Raw genomic sequence first — 14,028 nt, forward strand, 5'->3', positions numbered from 1 at the left:
AGATTTGAATGTCATCAGCGTAAAAGTGATAAGAAATATTGTATTTTTCAAATATGGAGCCCAAGGGTAGCATATACAAAGAGAATAATAAAGGGCCCAATACAGACCCCTGGGGAACACCACAACAGAGAGGGGCAACAGAGGAAGAGTATCCTCCCATCACAACAGAGAAGGATCTATCAGTGAGGTAAGAATTAAACCAGTTAAGGGCAGAACCCTTGATGCCTACAACATGCTCTAGCCTCCTCAAGAGAATATTATGATCAACCATGTCAAAGGCTGAAGACAGATCCAATAAAACTAAAACGGCAGCAAAGAGTCAGCAAATACAAGAAGATCATTATAGAATCTTAGCAGGGCCGTTTCAGTGCTATGGTGTGGCTTAAAGCCAGACTGGTATTTGTCAGTAATGTTATTTGGGGCGACCGTGGCTCAGGGGGTTGGGAAGCGTATCTGTAACCGGAAGGTCGCCGGTTTGATCCCTGGGCTCTCTGTCCTGGTCGTTGTGTCCTTGGGCAAGACACTTTACCCTACCGCCTACTGGTGTTTCCCAGAGGGGCCGATGGCAGCCTCGCTTCTGTCAGTCTGCCCCAGGGCAGCTGTGGCTACAACCGTAGCTTGCCTCCACCAGTGAGTGAATGAATAGTGGCATTGTAAAGCACTTTGGGTTCCTTGAAAAGCGCTATATAAATCCAATCCATTATTATTTGCAACTAAGTAAGCCTGTATTTGGAGAAAGATGCCTTTCTCTAAAATTTTTGAAAAAAACAGAAGTTTTGAGATTGGCCTATAATTGGCAGGGTCTTTCTGATCAAAATTGCTTTTTTTAAGAACGGGGTGCACTACCGCATGTTTTAAAGCAGTCGGGACACAGCCCACTACCAATGATAAATTCATTAAAAATAAGATGCAAGGCCCAATTTCCTCAAAACTTTCTTGATAATTCGGGATGGAAGGATATCGTGCACAGAATTTGAGTTTCTCAATTGTTCAATTATTCCCTTAAGAGTGGGGAGTGATAACACCTCAAAGTGAGAAAAGGTGGACATGCATCCTAAAACTCTTGTGCTGAACAGGATTCAGCACAAGAGAGTGAGAGTGTGAAGCCTTCAGTAATAAAACTTTTCCACTAAAATGATTAAGAAATTGCTCACAGAGAGCCTGAGAGGCTGAGCTCGAAGAGTCTGGACAGGGATTTATCACCGAATTAAAAATTGTGAATAACATTCGGGGGTTGTGGCTATTAGTCTCAATAATGTTTGATAGGAAAGCTGCTTTAGCTGCCTTTACAGAGTTCTGGTAGAGAAAGCGGCTCCTACAAAGAATGTCATAGGATATCTGAAGCCTGTCTTTTTTCCACCTCCTTTCAGATTGACGGCAGGCACGACGTAAGGCTCGTATAGTGTCATTTAGCCATGGTTTATGAGAAGTTCTGGGACGTTTCATCTTTATAGGGGCCACAGTATCTAAGATGGAACAACAGGTGGATAGCATAGCTTTGGCAAAATCATCAACCAAGGGAGGTGTGTAACAGTTAGTATCAGTGAAGTCTGGATCAAAAAAGGCAAAGTTTAAAAAGGCCGTAATGAAGTTAGCCACAGTCTCAGAGTTAATGATACGTACAGGGCGATGACAGCCTTTAGAATTTAAATCAATTGCACATAGCTCAACATCAAACATGACCAAAAAATGGTCAGAAATACCAGCATTATCAACGTCCATAGTACAAATATCCAAAGCATATGAGAGGACCAAATCCAAGGTATGGCCTTTAAGATGAGTTGGTTCCCTGACCCACTGTGTAAGGTTAAAACAGTCAATTAGGGCATGAAAATCCTTGGCTAGGGGGTCATCAGCACAACAAATATGTATGTTAAAATCTCCAGTAATAAGGGCTTGGTCATAACTTAATAAAAATGACCCCAAGAAGTCAGCAAATTCACAAATAAAAGACCTATTATATTTAGGTGGTCGATAAATCACAGCACATAGAATCGTTGGGGGTCCGGCAAGCTCCAATAGTTGAACCTCAAAACTAGAATAGGTAGGAGAGGGCAGTTGCCGAACTTTTTTAAAAACAGAGGCCACGCCTCCACCTCTTCCCGAGGGTCTCGGTGAACTGAAGAACACACAGTCCGGAGGTAGTAGCTCTGAAAAGGAAGAGGACTCACCAGGACGAATCCAAGTTTCAGTCAATAACAGAGCATCAAGCTGAGAGGTGAGGAAGAGGTCATTTAAGATGAAGGTTTTATTCACCAGTGATCTTGCGTTTAATAAAGCCATCCGAGAGATCGGCATCTTATTTCTGCTGGAAGAACGTCTTAGCTGGCTTAAATGCCTGTGCCGTACACCATCGCTGGGGGACCCAATCCAAACACGAACAGGCAGAGAGACTACCGGAGAAACCGGACAGGCTGTTTACCGACCGGACAGATCCAGCGATGGCTGAGCAGCCTGAAGGACAATGGACAATGGATCCCGAGCGGATGGAAGTCGTATAATCCCCGCGGTGGTGAGGGAATTAGCTGCAGCTGATGTTTTAAGGTAAGCCTTAAAGCGAACCCGAAACCCACTCCGTTTGCCCCGCTTCCTGTAACGCTTCTTAGGTGGGGGGCAGAGAGAGGAACCGTATGAACCAGTGGAGAGATGATACGTGGAAAGGAAGCAGCTCCCAAATTCCAGCCTTGATCCAACCCAGCACAGGGGGAAAATGAAGATTTAACAGAGTATCCCGGTCATAGGTGATTAATGCATAACCATCTGGGGGGCATAGTGCCAGAAAGATAGCAAATAATAAACAAATATCAAGGAAAAGAGCTGAACAACAGAGAAGACGATGGCCTGCCGTACACGCTGGCGCCATCTTACTCTCTGTAGGTATGAACTTATTTTCAACTACAGGGAATAGCTGTCTAATCAATGGGCACAGACACTCGTATTCCCCATGTTCAGTAATAATAATATATACTTTATTGATCCCTGTGGGGAAATTCCTCTCTGCATTTAACCCGTTCACTCAGTGGGCAGCCATTGGGCGCCCGGGGAGCAGTGTGTAGGGATGGTGCCTTGCTCAGAGGTACCTCGGGGGAGCCAGTCAGTGGATTCAAGCTCTCGACCTTCCGATCATGGGGCCACTACTCTACCTACTGAGCTATCCCTGCCCCATCAAGGTAACTCTTAGAATTTCCACCTTTTAGTTATAGCCAAATTAACATCTTTTCAATTCTTTGTGTTTAGCAATAGGTGGGCTTGTGTTTTTCTCTTTGTTTTTTTCTTTTTTTGTGAGCTCACATCTAAAATTGCTGATCTCCTGTTCTGTGCTAAAGGACAACTGTGGGCAAAGTCCTGTCCAAACCTTGTCTGGGGTTAATCTTACATTTCTAGTATGTTAGCTTGTTGATGCTGAACCTCGGAGAGTGCTGGCAGCGCCGTGGACCAGGTTGCTGCGGCACAGTGTGAAAGTTGTGAAAATCCACCCACACCTTTAGTCACAGGCCTGCTCGTCACATGAGCACAAAATCTAGGATTTCTTGTCAGTTTTTATTCATTGATTTTGATCTCCTGATGATGTACTCGTTCAGCTTCTTTCCAACTAATCATTTGATAAAACGAGTTCAGGATCAGGAAAATGCAGAAGGTCAGTGTTTTTAAAATCACAATAATCTAATTACTTCATAGTGATTTTACTTATTTAAATTTCCTTTAGGGCTAAAAGAAATAATATAGAAAAGTCAAATCAATTAAGAAACCAATTTCAAAGGATATTATCCTATAGATTAAGGATAATAGGATTAAGACCCATAACATTTTAAAGGTTCAACTTTTTAAATGATTTATTTCTGTCTGTGTAAAATTATATAAGCCTATAAGAATTAAGAATTTTGCCTATATTAAAAAATATTATTATAAATTGGTTCTGACACACTATTTCAGATTTCTGCCATCTGGTTATTCTTACACACACACGTATAATATCAGTATCTTCTTTAATATCTGTAACAAATTTCTTTGTTTTAAGCCTCACGTGAGTCATAAGGCGATAAAAGTCACATTAATGATCTGCTTTGACAAAATCTTTTGATCACGCTATTACACTAACTAGCAGATGCCTACGCTGCAGTAATGTTTAGTCTATTGTTATGTGGTTGCTAGGCAACATGACAACGTCTCATAAAATATCACAGATAATCAAAGTTTTGCAGATATGAAGTAGACGTTATTGTGATAACGCTGTAAGGTGTTCGAGGTGGAAAAATGTTCAAAGCAAGTCATTTTTGCCCGTTGCCCCTAGCAAGGTGGTTGCTAGGCAACATGATGATATCAAAATGTGTGACAGAGATATATAGATGTACCCCTGTGCGAAGCTTAGATGATTGTGTAGGAGGAGTCTGTGGACAGACAGACAGAGAGAGGTGTGGCTCAACTGTGGTGGCTCGATCAGACTGAAAATCTGATTTTTCACTTGTTTTGTGTCTTTTAAAATATTGTTAAAAAATTCGAATTGAGAAATAATGAATGAATATTGATTATTTTTTATATGTAAGAAAAACACATGAGTATCAAATTGACTAAAGTTCCTGATTATCCTGAATGTCCAGTAACCTCTAACCTTTCCATCAAACTGTGTCAGGAAGGATAAACTTATATTGAGCAGTATAGTATGACCAAGACATGCCTTACAGCTTCAGCTGGTCCATGGGTGCTGCACGCTGCCTGCCCACTACTCCCAATGCTTAAGATGGGTTAAATGCAAATCACTCTATGGGGCTCGGTAAAGGCTGCACTGCTCTCTTATCTTATTATCCTATAGGCCAGTATGACTGTTTTGCTCTGAAAAGGCAAAAAGTGAGCAGAATAGTAGGTGCTATTGTTCTCTCTTGTTTATATCTGTTGCAGCACATTACACCCCCTTTATTCACGCTCACATGGCTCCAGCTGCATTTAGAGCTGAAGTTCAGCAAAGGACAGCGTACATACTGGAGTTTGCTTCCATCCAATTAAAATGAATTAGCTAAGAGGCATGAAGGCAGTGTAATATATGACTGGCACAGAGTAACACAAAACACTTTGTCTCAAAAGTCATTCCTTTAATATTAAAGCCTGCCGTCCAAAATGAAGACGTATCTTGTTGGTCTGAAACGATTAGACGCTGCATTTTAAATCACTTTGCGCTCGGTGTTTTCTCTCTTCCGTCTCGTCCCATATTTCTCCTCTTTCATAATGTTGCTCTCTCTCTTTTCCTTTCTTTTCGCCCCTCGTGAGCTCACACTTCGGATGCTGTTTGAAGCTGACTGCTAATTGGTTGATTTTCATTGACATTAAATCCTGCCTCTAAGCCAAGTGAGAGTCGTGCATGAGCGTGTGGGCGTGTGTGTATAGATTCCCTGAAAGACAGAGCGACGGAGAGAATGGATGGAGGGGTTGATGAAAAAGGGAAATATTATGTAAGTCGAAGCTGCGTTTAGATTAATGTCTGCTTTTGTTTGGGCTGAAATGAAAAAGGGGATGCAGGACGAGAGACGGTGAGACAAAGATGCAGACAGAAAAGAAAGAGACAGAAGTGGTAATTTGGAAGAAGAAGAAGAAAAAGGCGATTTATTCTAAAACGTCTTCATCTTTGTACTTGTTAGTTTTACGACTGTCAGCGGATATTAACGAGTTCTTCAACCGAAGCAATAAAGCGACTAACTCTACAAATTGCTTGTGCTGTATTAATTCATAATTCACCACGGTCTACTTAAGGCCAGATGAGACAGCAGTAGAATAAAGACTTTTCATTGGTGTTTCTAATGTCCCTGCACTGCTGCACATGTAGATTCATTCCTCTGATGGGTTTGTTTGCAGGTGAACGCAGCTTCTCTCAGTTTAAAGAGGACAGTCAAAAATGAAAGTGTCCATAATGAAGTGATAGGCTTTTGGCATTGATGCAGCTTTCTACTCAGTGTCAGCACCGTGTTGTCTTTTAAATATGGCAGCAGCTGAAGCTTACGAAAGCGGCCAACTGTCACTTTCGGCATTGTTTACTGTGCTGATTGTTTTCTAGATCGGGGATGTCAAAGTCATTCATCGAGGTCCACATAGAGCCTGTTTTGAGCTTAAGTGGGTCAGACAGGTGGAAATCCCCTCTCTGTCACTTTGAAGATGTTTAACTACACATTTAATCCCTGAGATATCTCATTATAAGAAGGAGAAGTGCAGTTTCAACAGCTTGTCTCAGTTTTTCTAATAAAGAAATGCTGCTGTAGTTAGAGAATTCTGTCTATCAGTAAAGACAGATCTTGTAAGAAATAGGGCTGGGCCATATCATACCGTTCACGGTAATACCGGTATAATGTTGGGCAACGACAAGAAAATGAAATATCGCGATAGAATATGGGTAAAACGTACATGCGCAGTGCCTTTGTTTACATACATACATGGCGGCAACGCAGAATGAGAAGGGCGAAAGCGGATCGTTAAATGAAACGGATGAACCAGAATTGGTTTGTGAAAATGCTGCAACTTCAGTGGTGTTGAACTGGTTTGGCTTTCGTCCGTCAGATACACAACAAAGCACTATTTTTGGTGGCGCATGCTAGCGGGCCGTCGTTATTACCGTGTTGTTTGGAAAATACGGCACACTTAAAATCAATCCTTTGATTTTTCTGAAAATCAACAGTGCCCCTTATAATCCTGTCTGCCTTATGTTTAAATTCTGGTTGTGTTTACTGACCTCGAAACGATTTTATGTACACGGCGCTCGAAAATCTGTCAAATGTTTCAGTACGACTTTGCTGAGCTACGAAGCCGCACCGCTTGATGGATTGTTGGAGCATTACGGCTACCGTAGTCAGGAGCCTCGCGTAGTGATACGTACTGTGCTTCAACATAATATTACCGTATTGTGTGTTTGTTTAACCTCTTTTAAAGTTTTGTGGTTATGCTGAGGATATGCCGGCCAATTTCCACTGGAAATGCCTTTTGGTCAAACTGTCAGCAAGGAATTTGCACTGTTAAATTTTTATATAACTTTAATGCACATAAAAAAACAGCTGCTTGTTTAAGTGAAAATACATTGATTTTTTTTTGCACTAATAAACTTGTGGAGTTGTAAAGTTTTTGTCTAGTGTCAATTATATCGTCAGTTATATCGTTATCGCAAATTTTCAAATCTATATCGTGATAAATATCGCCCTGCTCTAGTAAGAAATGTATAGAATTATAAATGATTTGTGGCAGCACATCACCTCCACAGTTTTGGAATTATAAAGCAGAAAGTTTTTATTTATTCATTTATTTATTTATTTGACTCTACATTGTAAAAAAATAAAAAATAAAAAAACACATTTTTATAGCCGATATTTAAAAAAACAGGAACTTTTTTCTATTACGTCATTACTTTAGTGTCGTATGATGGCTCTAGCGGTGGTCTTTATCAGCAGGAAAAGCTGTAAAATTTATGAAAATGTAATTAAAAGTCCAGTATTTTTGCCCTCCTTTACAAAGGGAACATTTCCAAAGATGGAAATAGGCCGGACTGGAGTCTTTTCAGGGCCACCGTATTTTGACACCATAGTTCTAGATGAATTGTTTGGTTTTTAAACAATCGTAAAAATGTCCTTAATCAAATTTCGTGTTCTCTTTTCTATTTGTGAAACTTGAATATGTTTAACTGAGGCAAGGATCGCTGTAGTCAAAGACGATTTCATTTCCACTTGCAGTCATTTCAACACAAACACTATACGCGTGCGTACGGGTGAGGAAGACCCCTCACAGACCAGAGCAGTAACACGAGATTTGACATGGATTGAGTGAAGCACTCTGTGGAAGGTGGTGCTGGATTGCAAAGCAGCTTGTGGATGTGCAGCAACTCTAGGCGGGCTAAAGAAGCTTAAATATTGCAATCCTATATGAGATCATCAGTAGGACGAGCCATCAGCTGGCGTGGGCCGGCATAACTGTTGCCCATTCAGTTTGTTTAAAACCCCTGTACATTATCAAAACAAAGAGTATGAAGAGATTACAAGTTCCAGCAACAGTGCAGTGGCCACAGTGAGGTCCATCCACCAGTTTTCCATCTTAACCATGTAAGAAATCCAGGGAGTTGGAGACGATCCCGCTCTCAACAACATGTGAATCAATATCATATAACTAGGTGACATAAGCTAAGCAGCCCTCACTATTCATTTAAAAGTGAAGGGTTTCTTGTCCTTGACCTGCCGATTGATAGAATTATTGCCCCATCCAGGTAAAAAATACTCTTAACCAGCTCTACTTTTATACACTTTCATCCTGCCGTGGTGTCAGCGATGTATGACTCTGCAGGTGATGTTTGACACATCGCTGAGGTGGATCTCTGGCAGAGAGTTGAATGATTGAAATGCTGCGTCTCGCGCTATAAATCATTTCTAAGTTCTCAAAGCTTTCAGTTTGTTCACATGTCTTTGTTTCACTTCTTCTGAGACGTGATCTAAATATTTATTGGCTGAAGACTTGCACTTGCGTGGTGGTGTGACCGGCATGTTGTAATGCTGCAGGTTTTATTTGTTTGCTTGGCTTTTTTTCCCTTCCAAGAGTTTGTGCTTCTCACCTAATTCAAATCTGTGAGTCGGGGCTACAAGAGTACAAGCTCTGATTTAATTTTAATCTTGTGGCTCTAAAGCTGCATGGGAAAGGTGGCTCTCCTGTGAGTGGGTTAAAGAAAGAGGATGTGGATTACTGGGTGGCTCCCATGTGGGAAAGATTAAAAGGGGGGTTGCTTTGTATTTTGCTCACGTCATTGAAGAGATTCTGATGGATACAACTTGCCTCAACCCAACGGGGATGTCAAGATGATAAATAATAGCTGCAAATTAGACACTAATGACTGAACCCTTATTGATCACTGGTAAGGCAATTGCACAGCTGAATAAGTAGATGTACGTGCCCTCTTTTTGTATTCGCCTGTAACGAACATCAGATGATCAGAAGATCCAGAAAATATTCTAAATTCACCTTTACAGTAAAATAATAGTATCTGCAAAGAACGAACAACCAGAAACCTGTTGCTCAGCACTGTTAGTACAAACAGAGCTCAGTATTGTTTAGGTGTATCATAAAGCATAGACAGTAAGGATCTCAGCAATTTACTGAAAAGAGAGACTTAAGAAGTAGATCAAAAGGAGATTTTCATAAGAGAAATCCAGAGTGGCCCAGAAAGGATTTGACGCTCTGGTTTGAAGGATTATAGAAACTGGATGTTTTGAAGAGATGGCCTTTTAAGTGTAAATGACAGTTCACGTGTCTTTTCCTCATTCAGTAGCCCTGCGTCACGCTCAAACGCTGCCATGACTCCACATTGTGGCAGAAATTGGATTTTCTCCTCATTTTTTTTAGAGACTTTAAGTTTATATCAGAGGAAAACGGGCAAAAAGCATTTTCATATTGAAAACATGCATTGAGAATTTGTCTCACAAAGACATTTTAGACATGGAAGAATGTAGAATAAATCTCTAGTTTCATGGTCCAGCACTAATCAACTTGCCCAATTTCTTGTCCTATTATCCTTCCCGCTCTTCTCATCCGTCTTTTCATCCAATCTCGTTCCTTTCTTCCTCTCTCTCTTTCTTCCCGTCTCCAGAAAATGAGCCAGGAGTTTGAGATTAAACGGCTGTCATTAGAGGAGCAGAGAGATCGCCTCCAGCAGCAACTCGACAACTTGAAAGAGGAGCTTTCGGCCAAACTCAACATGGCCAATCAGGAAGTATGAGTCAGCTCTTACTGGAGCGCTAACGCATGACCAGCATGACCTGATCGTCTCCATGCATACCGACACGTCTCAATCAACTGAGTGGTTGTCTCCTCAGGTGTCCCACCTTCAGGAGCTGGTGAGAGAGGGGGAACAGAACCTGAATTCAGCTCAGATGCAGATTACCTGTCTGAAGGAAACTCAGGAGAAACTCAAGATAGAGCTAGACGCGACTCGAGCCCGCGTCCGAGAGACGAGCAACCTGCTGACTGACCTACAGGTGAGGAGAAAACAAAGACAGTACTGAGGTTTGGAGAACCTGAAATGAGGGTCCTCCTGCATTAACGCCCCAATAAAATAAAGTCTTACTGAGGATAATCACTTCAATATCAATATCACATTTATTTCTATAGCACATTTATAAGCAACAAAGTCAGTGTAAATTTGCTAAAACTGCAGTGATGTGTTCATACGTTCTAACACCTGTTAGAAGACGCGCAGCAGCACTTTAGATTAACTGATGGAGACATGAGTGCTGAAGACCCAGAGAGAATTGCAGTAGTCCAGTGTGATGAAGGCATGAATACGTTTTTCTGCGTCTTTAGGAGGAAGATAAGGCTGAGCTTTGGCAATTTCAGGTAACTGATAAAAAAGTGTTTTTCACAACTGTGGACACTTGCTTCTCTAATTTAAAAGAGCTTTCTAAAAACACTCTGAGATTTCTTACAGTGTGGGAATGATGACGAGCAAGAGGACCAAAGGTATCAGTTAACTTATCCAAAAGGGGCGTGTCTTCCAAAAACAATAACTTCAGCCTTATATTTTAGGGTGAGAAAATTTTGTGTTAACTGGTCTCTAACATCATGTAGACAGTTAAGCAGAGACTGCAGTGGGACAGAAACAGAAGTAAATTTGGATGTCAGCATAACAGTGGAAGGAAATGTTGTATTTCCTTCAGTAGTCACAGATCAGTTCTTAATATTTGTTTTAGAATCCTGTAAGATGTAAACATACAGAGTGTCAAATTACACAGATTGGTTATCAGTGTCACACTCAGATATTCAGATCTAGACAAATGAACAGAGCGTTAAACTGCAGCTGAGAATATGCAAATTCTATCGTCTTTGTTTTGTTTTGTAGAAAGTGTTGAAAGTATTAAAGGTGCAAATACTGAAGTAAACATTTGTATAAGCATAAAATTAATGTAAAAGTAAGCCACTGATAGCTTTCTAGTCTGTTTTCTTTCTGAATCAGATTTCCTTATAAGGTCATTGCCCCTCAGTGGGCTTCCAGAAGATGGCCAATCAAAAGAGAGTGGGCTTTTAGGGACTGGAAGAGGACTTTTTATGGCTTTATTTTTGATAGGGACAGTGAAGACTGACAGGAAAGTGGCGGAAAGAGAGAGGGGAAGACATGTGGCAAAGGACCGCGTATCAGACTCTAACCCTGGCCGGCCGCTCTCAGCCGTGGGGCATATGGTCGCCTGCTCATTCCAGTGAGCTAAACCGGCGCTCCCCAAGGATAAACTTAGAGCTGTTAGTTTCTGGCTCTTGTTTTTTTGTCTAATGCACCTTGTTACACACACTCAGTCACTTAAACTTAATGGATTAAATCCCAGCTTTTATTTTACCAACTTTCTGGGACTCAGATTTTACTGAATTGAAGTAACCTTTGCAAAAGTCTTGACAGGTTGGGTCAACCAGTCAAGAGTTTTCAGACCCGACACTGAGACTGGCAGATGGTAATTTGCCTCCTGACATAGTAAGTCAGTGTGACAGCCTGTCTCATAGTCTGACAATAACAGCTCAGTCAGTCAAATAAATGTGGTGATTAAAAAAAAAGCCTTCACTGATGACCGAATAGAGAGAGACAGAGGGGGGGGGGGGGGGGGGGGGGGGGACACAGGCAAGGATCGGAGGATAGAAGGATGGGAGAGGGGAAGAACATTTTGAAAGCAGGAGAGCAGGAAATGAGAGTTAACTGAGAAACAAGCGCGGTGCTGAAGGCCAGCTGTGAGATAATGATGATGAGGCCATTATGAGCAGAGTGGGCCTATGTTTGAAAAGAGCCCTGCTGGTGTGAGACGCAGGAAGAGCGTTTGTGATAGAGAGCGTGGCTTACTGGCAGGGGAGGAGGAGGAGGGAGCGACTCGATCCTTTCATTAAAATTATAGCTATTAATACTGTTATTAATAATAGGGATGATATTTGTATTTAAAGGAACTTATTCATGATAATAAGTCATCAAATGAGAATTTGGGGAGGCTGAATCATCATAGGACTGTACAATAAAAAGGTTTAAAGTAGAACAAAAATGCAGAAAGGGACAGAAAAAGTGTGGAAATGTCTTAGCTTCAGTAACAGGAATTAAAACAACTGTTAATAAAGGCAGAAAGAAGAGTTAATAAGAAGCACAGTGCAGAGAGGCTATAAGAAGAGCGATAATTAAATGAAACTGCAGAATGGTGCTCTTTGAATTCCCACCAGGCTTCTTATTTAAAGGGCTATTTAAAGAGCAGGACTGGGGCAGTAAAAAAGCCAAGCTTGACACAGGATTGTATCCTGTGTTCACACTGAGCTCATTAGCATAGACACAAGCTCAACACCAGCAGAGGCCGGCCTCACAGTAAATTTAGACCAGCTATTGTTTAGCACAGAATGAACCTTTAAGTAGATTACTAGGTTAGGAAAAGTAGAACGAGAGATGGTTTCATTTATACTCATGTTTTATTTCTACCTTAAATACAGAAAGTTCACAAAATTAAAAAAAAAATGTTATAAACTATGATGTCATTGTAGAGATTACATCATGTGTTCCTCAGACAAGCAGCCTGTTGTTAAGTCATGAGTACTTGAGCATGTTTCGTGCTTTCGATGTGTTGTTAGAAGTTCTACAAAAACAAACTAATTTCATGTTTTTTTTCCAGTATTTCACACAGCGATTGCAAACATGCTGGTTTTATTTTGGATGCTTACACTATTACACTTTGCACAAAGAATCTGAACGTTTGTTTTCAGCAAGTCTCACACATGCCTCCTGATCAGTCTTAGCCCATTTTTCTTTAGTGAATCTCTCAAACTCCTCCAGATTAGGTGGTCAGTGGCAGTTAAGTCAGGGGTTTGTGCAGGACAGTCAGTAACATTCACTTCGGTCTTTGTCGTGTTGAAGACAAAGCGACGGCACAGACCCAGCTTTGCTCCCGACTTTCAGAATCTTCACACATCCTTCGTTTTTCATTGTTCCTTCCACCTTGATGAGATTCCCAGTTCTAGTTTAATCTCATCTGACCAAAGGACATGCTTCCAGTATGAATAGTCTCCTGGTCATCTTTAGCATACTTCAGTCTGGCTTGAAGGCTATTTTTCTTTCCAGAGTCTTTTTTTATTTGATTTTATGAGGTTTAAGCATCACAGAGTTCAAGTAGAACAGTAGTTTGTGCTATGGCTCACTTAAAAAGGTCCGCTTTTAATATTAAGCTTTGTCATTTTGATTTTTTTCTGAAAAAATTCTTCTATTGTGTGCAGAAATGTTTATAAATGCTCTGTTAAAAAAAGAAATTCATAAGGGGGCTAATAGTTTTAACCTCAGCTTTACATTTTCTTGTTATATAGACTCATTTAAATTTATTTTTATTCTTAACAACATATAAATATAGATGTACATTTGTAGTGCAAGATTTATCTTGCGACACTTTGAAGGGCCCCACATGCTGGAGTGAACTGCACCACCCTCACTAACCTCTGATGCAAATCCAGTCATTTTGTCTATAAGCAGCTAAAATATGACGGAAACTGAACAAGGCGATGGTTACTCACAGTTAGCTTTAATGTAGGTGGGTAAGCCTTTACTATAGTCTCTGATTTATCAGAAATGAATGATTCAGAATTATAATTATTCAAGTGAAAGTATAATGAAACAAATACAGACTGTTTAGGATAAAGTAACAAGTGAAACATGAGTCATGTCTGTGGGTTTTTTTTTTTGTTCTTTTCTTAATTTGCCGTTGAGCCCATCGGTCGCTTTTTGAGAGAAATCCAGCCCACTGTGGCTTACTGAAGCATATATCTTTATTACTATAAATATCTAGTCCCCAGATAACCTGTGAACTGTTCCTAAAAAAGGCTTTTAAATAATGAACAGTAGCTAGTAAGAGTCACAAACACTCAAATCCAACTGGTCATATGTTTCTTCCTGCATTGCTCCTCCAAAAATCATCTCCACTTGTGAGAAATCTAAAAGCACAGATTTTTTTTAAAATCTTATTTAGATTCCCAGAAATGTAAATTGTCCTCACAGTGGATTTAACCACTCATGTGCTTCCC

General features: G+C 40.6%; 1 protein-coding gene across 4 annotated transcripts in view; it reads left to right on the forward strand.

The window, feature by feature from the left end:
* fam184aa (family with sequence similarity 184 member Aa) overlaps positions 1-14,028 on the forward strand; it is an 84,611-nt gene that overhangs the window by 28,848 nt on the left and 41,735 nt on the right. For all 4 annotated transcript variants that reach the window (XM_026158418.1, XM_026158415.1, XM_026158417.1 and 1 more), the window contains exons 11-12: positions 9,599-9,721; positions 9,825-9,986. In XM_026158418.1, the coding sequence (XP_026014203.1) occupies positions 9,599-9,721; positions 9,825-9,986 (285 nt within the window). The remainder of the gene's footprint in view (positions 1-9,598; positions 9,722-9,824; positions 9,987-14,028) is intronic.

Source organism: Astatotilapia calliptera, chromosome 23 (assembly GCF_900246225.1).
Source record: "Astatotilapia calliptera chromosome 23, fAstCal1.2, whole genome shotgun sequence".
NCBI classification, from domain to species: domain Eukaryota; kingdom Metazoa; phylum Chordata; class Actinopteri; order Cichliformes; family Cichlidae; genus Astatotilapia; species Astatotilapia calliptera.